Raw genomic sequence first — 15,267 nt, 5'->3', positions numbered from 1 at the left:
CCGGGTTCCCTTGGGTAGGTTCCTGTGGGTTCCTGTAGGTTCCAGTGAGAACTGCTGGTCTCACCAGTCCTTCTGTCCCCAGGAGGCGGGCTCACCTTCAAACGGGGGATATTTGGGAACCTCGCGAAGCAAGAGACGATGATGTCTGCCTGCTACGGGCGCTCTGAGGACCTTCTGTTCTCTGGAGCTACCAATGGAGATGTGTTCATCTGGAAGGACACCACGCTCATCAAGACCGTTAAAGCTCATGATGGGCCTGTGTTTGCCATGTGCTCCCTGGACAAGGTGAGACCTCATGGACACATGGACACATGGAGACACATCTTCTTCTTCTGTCTCTGATCAGGGTTTTGTGAGCGGAGGAAAGGACGGGATCGTAGAACTTTGGGACGACATGTTTGAGAGATGTTTGAAGACGTACGCCATTAAGAGAACAGCCCTGTCCCCCTCCTCCAAAGGTCTGTCCTGCTGTTCTGTCCTCTATCACCCCCAGCTATTCTATCCTCTCTCTCACTCCCCTGCTGTGTCTTCAGGTCTGCTGCTGGAGGACAACCCGTCCATCAGAGCCATCACTCTGGGTCACAGTCGGATCCTCCTGGGAACAAAGAACGGAGAAATCCTGGAGATCGATAAGAGCGGCCCCATGACCCTGCTGGTCCAGGTGAGGACGCACACCTGTGTGTGTGTTACCTGTGTCCACATGTGTGTGTGTGTGCAGGGTCACATGGAGGGTGAGGTGTGGGGTCTGGCTGCCCACCCTCTGCTGCCCATCTGTGCCACCGTCAGTGACGACAAAACTTTGAGAATCTGGGAACTATCGACCAATCACCGCATGGTAGCGGTACGCAAACTGAAGAAAGGTCAGTGTGTGCGTGTGTTTTATAATGTGTGTGTGTGTGTGTTTTATAATGTGTGTGTTTTATTATGTGCGTGTGTGTGTGTGTTTTATAATGTGTGTGTTTTATTATATGTGTTTTATAATGTGTGTGTTTTATTATGTGTGTGTTTTATTATGTGTGTGTGTGTGTTTTATAATGTGTGTGTTTTATTATGTGCGTGTGTGTGCGTGTTTTATAATGTGTGTGTTTTATTATGTGTGTTTGTGTGTTTTATAATGTGTGTGTGTGTGTGTTTTATAATGTGTGTGTGTGCGTGTGTTTTATAATGTGTGTGTGCGTGTGTGTTTTATAATGTGTGTGTGTGTTTTATAATGTGTGTGTGTGTGTGTGTGTTTTATAATGTGTGTGTTTTATTATGTGTGTTTGTGTGTTTTATAATGTGTGTGTGTGTGTGTTTTATAATGTGTGTGTGTGTGTGTGTTTTATTATGTGTGTGTGTGTTTTATAATGTGTGTGTTTTATTATGTGTGTGTGTGTTTTATAATGTGTGTGTTTTATTGTGTGTGTGTGTTTTATAATGTGTCTGTTTTATTATGTGTGTTTGATAATGTGTGTGTGTGTGTGTTTTATAATGTGTGTGTTTTATTATGTGTGTGTTTTATTATGTGTGTTTGTGTGTTTTATAATGTGTGTGTGTGTGTTTTATAATGTGTGTGTTTTATTATGTGTGTGTGTGTGTGTGTTTGTGTGTTTTATAATGTGTGTGTGTGTGTGTGTTTTATAATGTGTGTGTTTTATTATGTGCGTGTGTGTGTGTGTTTTATAATGTGTGTGTTTTATTATGTGTGTTTGTGTGTTTTATAATGTGTGTGTGTGTGTGTTTTATAATGTGTGTGTGTGTGCGTGTGTTTTATAATGTGTGTGTGTGTGTGTGTGTTTTATAATGTGTGTGTGTGTGTGTGTTTTATAATGTGTGTGTTTTATTATGTGTGTGTGTGTGTGTTTTATAATGTGTGTGTGTGTTTTATAATATGTGTGTGTGTGTGTTTTATAATGTGTGTGTGTGTGTGTGTTTTATTATGTGTGTGTGTGTGTTTTTTTATGTGTGTGTGTGTGTTTTATTATGTGTGTTTGTGTGTTTGATAATGTGTGTGTGTGTGTTTTTTGTGTGTGTGTGTGTGTTTTTTATGTGTGTTTGTGTGTTTTATGTGTGTGTGTGTGTGTGTGTTTTTTTGTGTGTGTGTTTTTTTTTGTGTGTTTGTGTGTTTTATGTGTGTGTGTGTGTGTTTTATAATGTGTGTGTTTTATTGTGTGTGTGTGTGTGTGTTTTATAATGTGTGTGTTTTATTATGTGTGTTTGTGTGTTTTATAATGTGTGTGTGTGTGTTTTATAATGTGTGTGTGCGTGTGTGTTTTATAATGTGTGTGTGTGTGTGTGTGTGTGTGTGTGTGTGTGTTTTTTTGTGTGTGTTTTTTTGTGTGTGTGTGTGTGTGTGTTTGTGTGTGTGTGTGTGTGTGTTTTATAATGTGTGTGTGTGTGTGTGTTTTATAATGTGTGTGTGTTTTATTATGTGTGTTTGATAATGTGTGTGTGTGTGTGTTTTATAATGTGTGTGTTTTATTATGTGTGTGTTTTATTATGTGTGTTTGTGTGTTTTATAATGTGTGTGTGTGTGTGTGTGTTTTATAATGTGTGTGTTTTATTATGTGTGTTTGTGTGTTTTATAATGTGTGTGTGTGTGTGTTTTATAATGTGTGTGTTTTATTATGTGCGTGTGTGTGTGTGTTTTATAATGTGTGTGTTTTATTATGTGTGTTTGTGTGTTTTATAATGTGTGTGTGTGTGTTTTAGTATTAATGTGTGTGTGCGTGTGTGTTTTATAATGTGTGTGTGTGTGTGTGTGTTTTATAATGTGTGTGTGTGTGTGTGTGTTTTATAATGTGTGTGTTTTATTATGTGTGTGTGTGTGTTTTATTATGTGTGTTTGTGTGTTTTATAATGTGTGTGTGTGTGTTTTATAATGTGTGTGTGTGTGTGTGTGTTTTATTATGTGTGTGTGTGTTTTATAATGTGTGTGTTTTATTATGTGTGTGTGTGTGTTTTATAATGTGTGTGTTTTATTGTGTGTGTGTGTTTTATAATGTGTCTGTTTTATTATGTGTGTTTGATAATGTGTGTGTGTGTGTGTTTTATAATGTGTGTGTTTTATTATGTGTGTGTTTTATTATGTGTGTTTGTGTGTTTTATAATGTGTGTGTGTTTTATAATGTGTGTGTTTTATTATGTGTGTGTGTGTGTGTGTGTGTGTGTGTGTTAGGCGGGCGCTGCTGCTCCTTCTCTCCTGATGGTAAAGCGTTGGCTGTGGGTCTGAATGACGGTAGTTTCCTGGTGGTGAACGCAGACACGTTGGAGGATATGGTGACGTTTCACCATCGCAGAGAACTGATCTCAGACATCCGCTTCTCCCAGGGTACCTGAACACAGCACACTGATGGATGGATGTTGGATGGATGGGTGGACAATGGATGGATGAATGATGGATGGAGGATGTATGTATGTTGGATGTTGATTGATGAATGATGGATGTGTGCTGGATGTTTTAGATGCTGGAAAGTATCTCGCCGTGGCGTCACATGACTCCTTCGTGGACATCTACAACGTTCTGACCAGTAAGAGAGTTGGAATCTGTAAAGGAGCAGCTGGATGTATCACGCATCTGGACTGGGACACACGAGGTATACACACATACACACATACACACACACACACACATTCAATAAAAGGATTGTTATTGGCTATAGTTATAGTCACTACCAGGCAGGTCACATGCTCTGGTCAGCCTATCAGAAATCAGACAGACGTACCAGGACCTGGACCAGGGGTGTTCTGATTGGCTGTGTGTGTGTACAGGGAAGCTGCTGCAGGTCAACACAGCAGCTAAAGAGCAGCTGTTCTTCGAGGCTCCTCGAGGACGCAGACAGAACATCAGCGTGGTAGAGGTCAGATGTCCACTGAGGCTCCGCCCCCTTAGCACAGGTGACAAGACTGATGGACTCTGTGTGTGCAGGTGGAGAAGCTGGACTGGGCCTCCTGGACCTCGGTCCTCGGGCCCACCTGTGAGGGCATCTGGCCCACGCTCAGCTTTGTCAACGCAGCCTCCCTCACCAAAGACCACCAGCTCCTGGCCACTGGAGACGACTTTGGCTTCCTGAAGCTCTTCAGCTTCCCCTCCAGGGTGAGACGCCCACATGGTATACCCTGGTTCTGGTTCTGGTTCTGGTCTGCAGTGTCCCTGTCCAAACTCTCCTTAGGGCCAGTTTGCCAAGTTTAAGAAGTATGTGGCTCACAGCACCAACGTGACCAATGTGCGCTGGTCCAACGATGACTTCACCCTGCTGTCGGTGGGCGGAGCTGACACCGCGCTGATGATCTGGACCAGAGAACCCCCGGGCCACAAGGAGAACAAGGCTGTAGACAGCGAGGAGTCTGATGACGACACCGAGGAGGACGGAGGTAAAGACCTGCCAGTAAACTAGTACCTCAGTAACCGACTACCTCAGTAACCTAGTACCTCAGTAACCTAGTACCCCAGAAACCTAGTACCTCAATAACCGAGTACCTCAGTAACCTAGTACCTCAATAACCTAGTACCCCAGAAACCTAGTACCTCAGTAACCTAGTACCCCAGAAACCTAGTACCTTAGTAACCTAGTACCTCAGTAACCTAGTACCCCAGAAACCTAGTACCTTAGTAAACTAGTACCTCTGTAACCTATTACCCCAGTAAACTAGTACCTCTGTAACCTATTACCCCAGTAAACTAGTAGTAGGGTTAGGCCTTTTGGTTTGGCTTGCGGATCCCAGATTGTCTTTGCCTGATTAAGTGTGTGAAATATCTTAGATGTCCGATATTTTTTGAGAATTTCTAACCTTTTTTTTATTTTTGCCCGGTTAGCTGTAGTCCAGGTGGTAGTGGCCCGGTTAGCTGTAGTCCAGGTGGTGAAGGCCCGGTTAGCTGTAGTCCAGGTGGTAGTGGCCCGGTTAGCTGGAGCCCAGATGGTAGTGGCCCGGTTAGCTGGAGCCCAGGTGGTGGAGGCCCGGTTAGCTGGAGCCCAGATGGTAGTGGCCCAGTTAGCTGGAGCCCAGATGGTAGTGGCCCGGTTAGCTGGAGCCCAGATGGTAGTGGCCCGGTTAGCTGGAGCCAAGGTGGTGGAGGCCCGGTTAGCTGTAGCCCAGGTGGTGGAGGCCCGGTTAGCTGTAACCCAGGTGGTGGAGGCCCGGTTAGCTGGAGCCCAGGTGTTAGTGGCCCGGTTAGCTGGAGCCAAGGTGGTGGAGGCCCTGTTAGCTGTAGCCCAAGTAGTGGAAGCCTGGTTGGCTGTATTCCAGGCAACCAAGGCAAAAACCAGGGTAGCTGTGATTGTAGCCAGGTTAGCTCAGGTGTTGGGCCTGCCAGCTGTAGTACACCCAGGCCGTTGTTCAGAGCAGGACCAGGATTTTTTTCCAAAGCCCCCAGGGATGATCTAGATTTAGATAATTGATTAGTTTTACCTGGGGGCGGCCTGGCATGTCCAAAATTAAGAACTCTTGTAAACCAGAGGTACTGACTCCTCTTTAGTGGATATAGAGTTGAATTATCCATTTTCCGAGGGCCCATCAAACTCCAGAAAAAGTAACAACATATAGCAATAACAAATACATATGTTGATGACACAATCCAAGGGAATTTGATAGTTTTAGAGTCTTTTTTTGATAAACATACAGGACCTGCCTGGCTGTGTGTCTGCACCCCGGCGGCCATCTTAGTTTTTAACTAAAGGCTAGCCTAGTAACCTAGTACCCCAGTAACCTAGTACCTCAGTAACCTAGTACCTCTGTAACCTAGTACCTCTGTAACCTAGTACCTCAGTAACCTAGTACCTCAGTAACCTAGTATCTTAATAACCTAGTACCTCAGTAACCTAGTACCTCAGTAACCTAGTATCTCAGTAACCTAGTACCTCAGTAACCTAGTATCTTAATAACCTAGTACCTCAGTAACCTAGTATCTTAATAACCTAGTACCCCAGAAACCTAGTACCTCTGTAACCTAGTACCTCAGTAACCTAGTACCTCAGTAACCTAGTATCTTAATAACCTAGTACCTCAGTAACCTAGTACCTCAGTAACCTAGTACCTCAGTAACCTAGTATCTTAATAACCTAGTACCCCAGAAACCTAGTACCTCAGTAACCTAGTACCTCAGTAAGCTAGTATCTTAATAACCTAGTACCCCAGAAACCTAGTACCTCTGTAACCTAGTACCCCAGTAACTTAGTACCTCAGTTACCTTGTACCTCAGTAACCTAGTACCTCATTTATTTATTTATTTATTTATTGGAGGATATGCCCCTTGAGATGGAACATCTCGTTTTCGAGGGGGTCCTCAGTAACCTAGTACCTCAGTAACCTAGTATCTTTTTAACCTAGTACCGCAGTAACCTAGTACCTCAGTAACCTAGTATTTTAATAACCTAGTACCTCAGTAACCTAGTATCTTCTTAACCTAGTACCGCAGTAACGTAGTATCTCAGTAACCTAGTATCTTAATAACCTAGTATCTCAGTAACCTAGTATCTTAATAACCTAGTACCTCAGTAACCTAGTACCCCAGTAACTTAATACCCCAGTAAAGTTTGACAGGGAGGCGAGGGAAACCAGGGAGGTCTGGGTCCAGGTTGATTGGGTTCTAAGGTTTTCCTGGTTTCAGGGTATGACAGTGACGTGGCTCGAGAGAAGGCTATGGACTACGTTACTAAGATCTACTCTGCCAGCATCAGAAACATGACGGGGACCAAACCTCACCTGCAGCTCAAAGAGGCCCCAGTGGAGGACAGGTGGGTCCAGGTGAAGGACAGGTAGAAGAAAGATGGAGGACAGGTGGGTCAATGTGGAAGAAAGGTGGAGGACGGGTGGGTCCAGGTGGAGGACAAGTGGATCCGAGGTGGAGAACAGGTGGTGGGCAGGTGGGTTTGGTTGGAGGAAAGGTGAAGGACAGGTGGAGGACATTTGGGTCCAGGTGGAGAACAGGTGGTGGGCAGGTGGGTCAATGTGGAGGGAAGGTGGAGGACGGGTGGGTCCAGGTGGAGGACATGTGGGTCCAGGTGGAGAACAGGTGGAAGAAAGGTGGGTTCAGGTGGAGGATGGGTGGGTTCCGGTGGAGGAAAGATTGAGGATGGGTGGAGGACAGGTGGGTCCAGGAGGAGGAAATGTGGAGGACAGGGGCCAGACAGGTGTGTCACAGATTGAGCCTCTGTTCTGCTGGAGTCACCCATAACTTTAAAGTTCAGGGATGTTCTCTTCTCACTAAACACTGTGGACCCTGCATTTCTCTTCCTTGTCTGTAAACCTCTTAATTCACTCACTCACTCCCATTGCCGTTCCTGGTTCCTGTTGTGGTTCTAGTGATGGTTCTAGTGATGGTTCTTGTGGTGGTTATTGTGGTGGTTATTGTGGTGGTTCCTGTGGTGGTTCCTGTGATGGTTCCTGTGGTGGTGTTGTCTGTCTCCTTTTTTCTGAGGTTGTCTGTTTGTCCAGACCTCCTGTGAGCCGCGCGGCACCGCTCCCTGACAAACTGCTGAGGAACAACGTGACCAAGAAGAAGAAGGTGGTGGAGGTCAGTGTTTGATGTCTGTTGGTGTCTGTGTGGGGATACCTGACCCCGTCCTTTCCGTTCGTCCCTGTCCATCTGTGTCTGACAGGAGCTGCAGTTGGATCATGTCTTCGGTTACCGAGGCTTCGACTGCAGGAACAACCTGCACTACCTCAACGACGGCGCCGACATCATCTTCCACACTGCCGCCGCCGTCATCATCCAGAACCTATCATCTGGTCAGCACCCTGGACTAGATGTCCCCGTCCGGACTGTTCTTGGTGGGGACTGGTTTCACTGGTTCCTACTCTTCTGGTCCTTACAGGGACGCAGAGCTTCTACCTGGAGCACACCGACGACATCCTGTGTCTGACTGTCAACCAACATCCCAAATACCAGAACGTCATCGCCTCTGGACAGATCGGTGAGTCCCCGCCCCCTGCAGGTCACATGACCTCATCACACAATCATAACCAGTGACTCATGAAATGTTCTCATTGCACTATAGTAACAACACTGTTATCAAAAAAAATAATAACAATAATAATGATAATTAAGAGACACGGCCGTGCATATAAAGACTAAGTTGAGTCCAATCAGAGACAGGTCAGCGTGTCATACCTCTTCTGATTGGTCTTTGTTGTCCTGCTGTAACTCATCCTCATCTTCACCTCAACACAGGATGTGACGCCTCTGACCTGCCAGGTGAGTCAGCTCTGCTCCCGGCTCCGCCCCCTGCTCCTCCTGTCCTATCCTCAGTGTGTGAGCTGTGTTTGTAAGAGACTAACATCAAATCCGTATCTGCACTATTCTGGTTTTCTTCCAGTCCTTCTTGTTCCTCTGGTTCTCCTCTAGTTCTCCCCTGGTTCTCCTCTGGTTCTCTTCCAGTCCTTCTTGTTCCTCTAATTCTCCTGGTTCTGATTTTGGTTGTGGTTCTAGTCTGTGTTTTTGACAGTTGCTTTTCCTTCCTTCAGGCCTGGCTCCTTCCATCCATGTGTGGGACGCGTTGACCAAGCAGACGCTCTCCATCCTCAGGTGTTCTCACGCTAAGGGCGTTGGCTACGTGAACTTCAGTGCCACAGGAAAGCTGCTGCTGTCGGTGGGGGTGGAACCAGAGCACACCATCACCGTGTGGAGGTGGCAGGAAGGTACCACACCCAGAGTTCCCCACGTTTCCCCAAATGAAAGACGGAACCACGTCCTCCACATGTTTGTAGGAATATGAAAGAGATGCTGCACAGACTGTGGAGCAGACATGTGTGACCTTTGATCTCCTGACCCCTCCCACAGGCACCAGAGTGACCACCCGGGGCGGACACGCCGACCGGATCTTTGTGGTGGAGTTCCGGCCGGACTCAGACACTCAGTTTGTGTCAGTGGGAATCAAACACATTAAGTTCTGGACGCTGGTGGGCGGGTCTCTAATGTATAAGAAGGGCGTGACGGGGGCAGTAGAGGACGGCCGCATGCAGACCATGATGTCCGTGGCCTTCGGAGCGGTGAGCAGCCTGTCTGTGTTGTGGTCCTGGAGGCGTCTGTTCTGACTGTCTGTGTCCTGCAGAACAACCTGACCTTCAGCGGCGCCATCAACGGGGATGTGTACGTGTGGAGGGAGCACTTCCTGATCCGGGTAGTCGCCAAAGCACACAGTGGACCAGTGTTTACCATGTACACCACGCTGAGGGACGGGCTGATCGTGACCGGGGGGAAGGAACGCCCGTGAGTCACACACATACACACACGCACACATACACACACACACACACGCACGCACACACACACACACACACACACACACACACACACACACACACACACACACACACACACACACACACACACGCACGCACACACACACATACACATACACACACGTGTGTGTGTGTGTGTGTGTGTGTGTAGCACTAAAGAGGGCGGGGCTGTGAAGCTGTGGGATCAGGAGATGAAGCGCTGCAGAGCATTTCAGTTGGAGAGTGGACAGCCGGTGGAGAACGTCCGCTCAGTGTGCAGAGGCAAGGTAATACCTGTAAAATCTGTAACACTTATCACATATGTCAAATCTGTAACATATGTAACACCTGTCACACATGTAACCCTGGGCCGATAACAGATTTTGCTGGACGATATGTTTTCCCAGAAATTATTGCCGATAAACAATATTATTGTCGACATTTTTAGACCAAAACTAACCATTACTTTTTTCTTTTATCAATTTTTTTTAAATTAATTTTCAAACAACAACAAAATTACACACCAACATAAACATACACAAGTCCAGGGCAACGAGAACACTACATGATGAAACACACAATCTGCACTCAAACAAAAACTAAACTTAAAGAAGGGATGACTTAAGTTCTTTAATTGCACTGTCCCACATATTGGTGGTGCCCACCTTAGCACCATGCATCAGCGCCGTGGAGAGCTCCAGGTAAGCAATGTCAATAAATGTCATGACCCACTGTCGACGAGACAGCAAGTGAGGGGGCTTCCACCTTGTGGCGACCATCTTTTGGGCAGCCATAAGTCCCGCCAAAAGGACTCTTTGTTTTGCCCTGTTCAGTCCGAGCCGAAAAAAGTCATTCAGAAGAAGGACCAGGGGAGAGCAGGGAACCAGGCACGATAAGAGGAGAGACAGATTACCAGCCACCATCTCCCAAAACCGAGCAACCCCTGGGCACTCCCAAACCATGTGGAAGTAGGTCCTTACAACGCCATCATGGCACAAAGTGCAGGTCGGCTCCGGCTTGCACTTCATGGCAAATAGTCTACGTGGTGTCAAGTACGTCGTATGTAAAAAGTTCAGATGTATCTGTTGGTGATCTGGATTTTTTGAGGAACAGAGAACAGTTTCCCACACAGTGTGCCAGTCAAAGTCCACAGGAAAGTTTGAAATATCTGACCTTCATCTCGGCTCTAAAAGCAATGGTACATAAGTCTGTCCCAAAAAGTGAGAGACCATTTTAGAAATGACACCTTTTAATCCACATGTACCATCTACAAACGTTAACAAGGGATGTGGCTGTAAAGGGGACCGCTAAGGTACTCTGTATGTTTTCATGGTGGTTCTTAATTGTAAATAAAAGAAAAAAGATGATTGCTGTAAATTAAACTGGATTCAAAGGTCCTCAAATGAATGAAGGCCCTGCCACTAAACACATCTCCAAGGGAACGTATTCCTTTACATACCAATGTTTACATTCAGATTGCCTAACAGGACATTTGTTAATAAGAATGTCAAAGTTATTAAAAATAGAGAGTAAGGATTCCATTTAACTGTGTCCACATGTTTTTTCAGCAGAACGTCAGACTGCAATACAATGTGATAGAATCAGACCAAAACAAAGACGGCATTTATTACGTGGAGTGTTTACAAATAATACCTCAGTCAAACCCAATGGATGCTCTATTGCTTCATCTAAAGATCATCAGGCCTCATCAACTGAACTATCAAACCATGTAAACAGAGGATGCAGTACAAAAGTCCAGTAATATAGTTTAAAGTTTGGAAGTGACAGTCCGCCTGCAGCTCTGTTACGTTGCACAGTGGAGGGTTTAAGGCGTGGGCGTTTGCTCTTCCAGATACATTTAGTGATGGCACTGTGAAGCCTGTCCCAATAGCGTGCTGGAATCATAAAACTGAGAAAATGTATGCGGGGTAGCAAGTTCATCTTAACTATTGAAACACGAGAATGAAGATAATTTTGTAGCGAAGACCACCTCTCAAGATCAGCCATAATTTTAGACAAAGCACCGTCATAATTAGTTTTAACGATAGATTGCAAAGATGAGGAGATTTCAATTCCCAGATACTTAAACTGTTTCACAATCAGAATTCCAGCGGGGAGAGTAGAGTTCCTCATTGTCTCATTCAGTGGTAAGAAAGCAGATTTATCCCAATTAATCTTGTAACCAGATACTGTATGTCACTAAAGTTATTAAATATTGATAACAAATTAGGGATTGACTGAACATCCCCCACATACAAAAGAACATCGTCTGCGTATAACGAAATGTGATGTTTCGTGCCGTTCATTTCAATTGGAGTGACTTTATCAGACAGATGAATAAGTTGGGCCAGGGGCTCCAGAGAGAGCGCAAACAAAAGAGGACTAAGAGGACATCTCTGTCTAGAGCCTCTGGCTATAGCAAAGGGTGAGGAACATTTCTTGCCGGTGAGAACCATTGCTGATGGATTATTATGAAGGACCTGGACCATTTGTATGAAATTTGTACTCATGCCAAAAGATTTTAATAAAGACCACAGGTACTGCCACTCCAGCCTATCAAAAACTGTTGAGGTGCCGTCAATTATCTGAAGTAACCTCCTCATATTGTCAGCAGCAGAAATTGACTTTATAAAACCCGTTTGGTCGCAATTTACTAATTTTGTCATAAAAGGCTGGAGTCTGCGGGCTAATAATTTAGCAAAGATTTTCAGATCCGCGTTCAACATAGAGAGGGGCATTAATGTGGGTCTTTATCTTTTTTGAGGAATAATGAAATTATTGCAACATTAACGTCTCTCAAAAAGGATCCAGTCTCTATAGATGCCTGAATCATGTCAAACAACAAAGAGCCAAGATGATCCCAAAAAGCAGCATAAAATTCAGGTGAGATTCCATCTACGCATTCCCTGAACCTCTTCTTTAAGTTCAATCTGTGTAATGGGACAATTAAGTTTAATCAAATCGTCTTCCAATAGTTTGGGTAAATGAGCAGCGTCTAAATAGTTTTGGTAATCATGTTCGGTGTGTGCCAACTCTGAACTATATCATTTGGAATAAAAATAAGAAAAAGCAGAGTGAACACTTGTTGGTTCAACCAAAACTTGTCCATTAGTATCTTTAACAGAGGAGATATCAGAGAAATGCTGATCAGCCTTAAGCTTAAGAGCAAGTAAATGGCTTGGTCTAGCCCCATTCAATTAATAACATTGTCTTGTTTTATGTATTAAACATTCTGCACGACGCTTAAGAATATCGTTAATTTCCTTCTTAACCAAATCGTACTGAATCGAGAGTTTTTCATCGAAACATAGTTGCAGTAAATGATCAAACACTTTCAGTTTGCTTTGCAGTATAAACAGTCTAGACGTCCTGGATCTTTTAACATGTGAAGCATATCAAATAGTATTTCTGCCAATAAAACATTTAGTTGCCTCCCACAATATTGTGGCATCATCGACAGAGCCCTTATTAATGATCACAAATTCATTCAGCTCTGAAATGAATTGAGATTTAAAATTGTCATTATCTAGTAAAGTGGTATTGAAGCGCCAGCGAGGAGCACGTGGAGGGAAGAATGTCAATGAGGCGTCCACAATCACCGCTTTGTGGTCAGAAAGGGTAACAATATTATGAAAAACTTTAGAAATGTCCAGAAAAACCCCCGGAAACAAACAAATAATCAATTCTAGAAAATGATTTATGTCTGGCAGATCTGTGTGTATAATCTCGACTACCAGGATTCATCATACGCCATATTTCAATAACTCTGGTCTCATTAGCCCAGTGGTTCAGTGCCTCTGTAGCACATGTTTGATTATAATTTTGAGAGGAATTGGATCTGTCAAGCGCAGGATTCATCACGGCATTAAAATCCGCACCCACAATTAGTTTAAAACTGGAGAGTTCAAGTATTGTTTCTGTAATTTGATCATAAAACTCTTTCTCTAAAATATTAGGGGCATACAAAGATATCAAAGCCAAATTTGTCCTCTCTATGTTCAATTTAAAAACCACAATCCTGCCTTTATCATCGGACCAACTATCCAACTGCTTAAACTGCAAATTATGGCGGACAAGAATTGCAACACCCTTGGATTTATTGGATGTAGAGGAGAAAACAACAACTTTAAAAAATGAGTTTCTTGTAGCAGTGCGATTTGGATCTTTTGACTCCGGAGATAACTTAAAGTAGCAGACCTCTTTATTGGGCTAACTGAGTGGTACTAGTCATCTACACAGTAAAATAACATTTTGTACAGATTACACCATAGTAGAAAACATATGCCCTGGACCTGAGCAACAAAAAGAAAAATTAACAATACAATAATACAAACATAAAATCAGGAGAAGACCTGAAAAAACCAGACCTAACACTCCTATAATAACTAACCAAAAAAGAACTTCCATTTCTCCTAAATGCACCAATTCCCCAAAAGCGAAGGCACACAATAATGGTCAATGAATAAAAAGACACTTTTTGGTGAAAAAAACCCCAAAAATATAGACCAAAAATAAATTCTACCAGGACCACCTGAATATGCATCAGGTAAACTAACAATCTGGCACTATACGCTTAAAACTGAAAAAATACAGTTAAATAAAAAATTTAAATGAATATAGTAGTAAAAGTTGTCTAGAGCAAAAAAATATATATACACATATATATACAATATATACACATATATAGCAGCTCTCTTTAGTTAAAATTTAAAATAAAACAAGCGTAAATGTTTAAATGTAAAAAATGTCAAAATATAAATTTCAATTTTCTTATGTGTAACCAAATCAACAAAATAAACTAACGCATTGTACAAAGATAACAAATCCAAACAATAACTTCGTTAAACATATGTATCACGTGTAAAAGGACTAACACAAAATTTGTGTCGTGTTCACATCATAGAATAATATATTATGATACACATGTTACGACCCCCTCTAGGATGTTATTCAAGGCTTGAGGGGCCGCAACAAAAACAAGACGCTACACAGAAGTACAACGATTATCAAAAGTATTTATTAACAAAATATTAAAATTACCAACAGAACACACTAAAAGGAACTGGAGATCCTGGCCAAACTGAACAAAAGTAGGGAGGACACTGGGCCAACCCTATACAGGGCCGTCGTCCCAGCGTCCACCCTCTAAACTACAAACATACAAAACACTAAACTACAGGAACACGAAAACAGGACTACCAGAAATCTCCAGTCCAAACTAAAACAACAAACTTACGAAGATGTCCAGTGGGAGCTGAAGAACTCTCCCCACATGTCTGCTGCTGGTCAGTTGTTGTGCCTCCCGCTTTCTGGTCCTCTCAGCCCTTTATAAGCTCCTCCTCCCTCTCCTACCTGATTACTGATGTGAGCCAGGTGTGTTAGGAGAGGAGAGGAAGGGCAGGCTGAGAGGCCAGGAGGCACCAGCCGTAACACACATGTAAAGTCACGATTATGAAAAGCTCGGCACACAATTAGTGTGTGTAGCACCAAAAACCACACTACAAAGAGGGCCAACCTGGAAACGTAGCAGTACAGCCAAACATGTACGTGTTAAATGAGCTATTCATCCTCTGATCGTGCATTCTGTCGACGACGAGAGACAAAGTCAGTCGCTTCTTTCACGGAAGAGAGATGTTTCCTCGAGCCGTCCTCAAGCACAACAAATAGTTTAGCAGGGTACCTCAGAGCAGGCTTGAACCCCAACTCGTAAAGCTTCTTCATGACATCTCTGTATCGGGTGCGTTGCTCCAAAACCTCGGGAATGTAATCCTCAAAGATGTGGATGACAGTGTCCTTGTATTTTAGCTTTCCCCGTGGTTTTCATGAAGCCCGCACAACCAGCTCCCGGATTTCAAAGTGGTGAAAGCATAACACGACAGGCCGTGGCCTGCCCAGGGGCCCCGGCTTAGCGGCTAGTGTGCGATGGGCCCTATCCAACCTCGGTGGCGACGACAAGGTATCAGCACCAAGCATCTCAAAAAGTAGTTGGGAAAAAAAGACTGTTGGCTTGGAGCCTTCAATATCTTCCGGAAGCCCGACGATTCTGATATTGTTACAACGACTCCTGCC

The 15,267-nt window shown here is 44.0% G+C and overlaps 1 protein-coding gene across 4 annotated transcripts in view; it reads left to right on the top strand.

The window, feature by feature from the left end:
* The window catches only part of eml6 (EMAP like 6), a 31,357-nt gene that overhangs the window by 9,951 nt on the left and 6,139 nt on the right, over positions 1-15,267 (top strand). The window contains exons 19-37 of one of the 4 annotated variants that reach the window (XR_003674608.1): positions 83-285; positions 347-458; positions 534-661; positions 719-860; positions 3,158-3,310; positions 3,444-3,575; positions 3,751-3,839; positions 3,908-4,075; positions 4,152-4,353; positions 6,587-6,713; positions 7,414-7,492; positions 7,578-7,707; positions 7,794-7,892; positions 8,150-8,173; positions 8,443-8,616; positions 8,759-8,967; positions 9,030-9,187; positions 9,371-9,485; positions 12,003-12,081. Coding sequence is in view for 2 of the 4 variants with exons in the window: in XM_028453088.1 (XP_028308889.1) it covers positions 83-285; positions 347-458; positions 534-661; positions 719-860; positions 3,158-3,310; positions 3,444-3,575; positions 3,751-3,839; positions 3,908-4,075; positions 4,152-4,353; positions 6,587-6,713; positions 7,414-7,492; positions 7,578-7,707; positions 7,794-7,892; positions 8,150-8,173; positions 8,443-8,616; positions 8,759-8,967; positions 9,030-9,187; positions 9,371-9,485 (2,444 nt within the window). In the remaining 2 variants the exon portion in view is untranslated. Of the gene's footprint in view, positions 1-82; positions 286-346; positions 459-533; positions 662-718; positions 861-3,157; positions 3,311-3,443; positions 3,576-3,750; positions 3,840-3,907; positions 4,076-4,151; positions 4,354-6,586; positions 6,714-7,413; positions 7,493-7,577; positions 7,708-7,793; positions 7,893-8,149; positions 8,174-8,442; positions 8,617-8,758; positions 8,968-9,029; positions 9,262-9,315; positions 9,486-12,002; positions 12,082-15,267 lie in introns of those variants that run through there. The other 3 variants (XR_003674627.1, XM_028453088.1, XM_028453917.1) reach the window with 3 other exon arrangements.

Source organism: Gouania willdenowi, chromosome 1 (assembly GCF_900634775.1).
Source record: "Gouania willdenowi chromosome 1, fGouWil2.1, whole genome shotgun sequence".
Taxonomy (NCBI): Eukaryota; Metazoa; Chordata; class Actinopteri; order Blenniiformes; family Gobiesocidae; genus Gouania; species Gouania willdenowi.
Note: the sequence above shows the minus strand (reverse complement) of the source record. Positions and strands in the feature narration are given on the sequence as shown.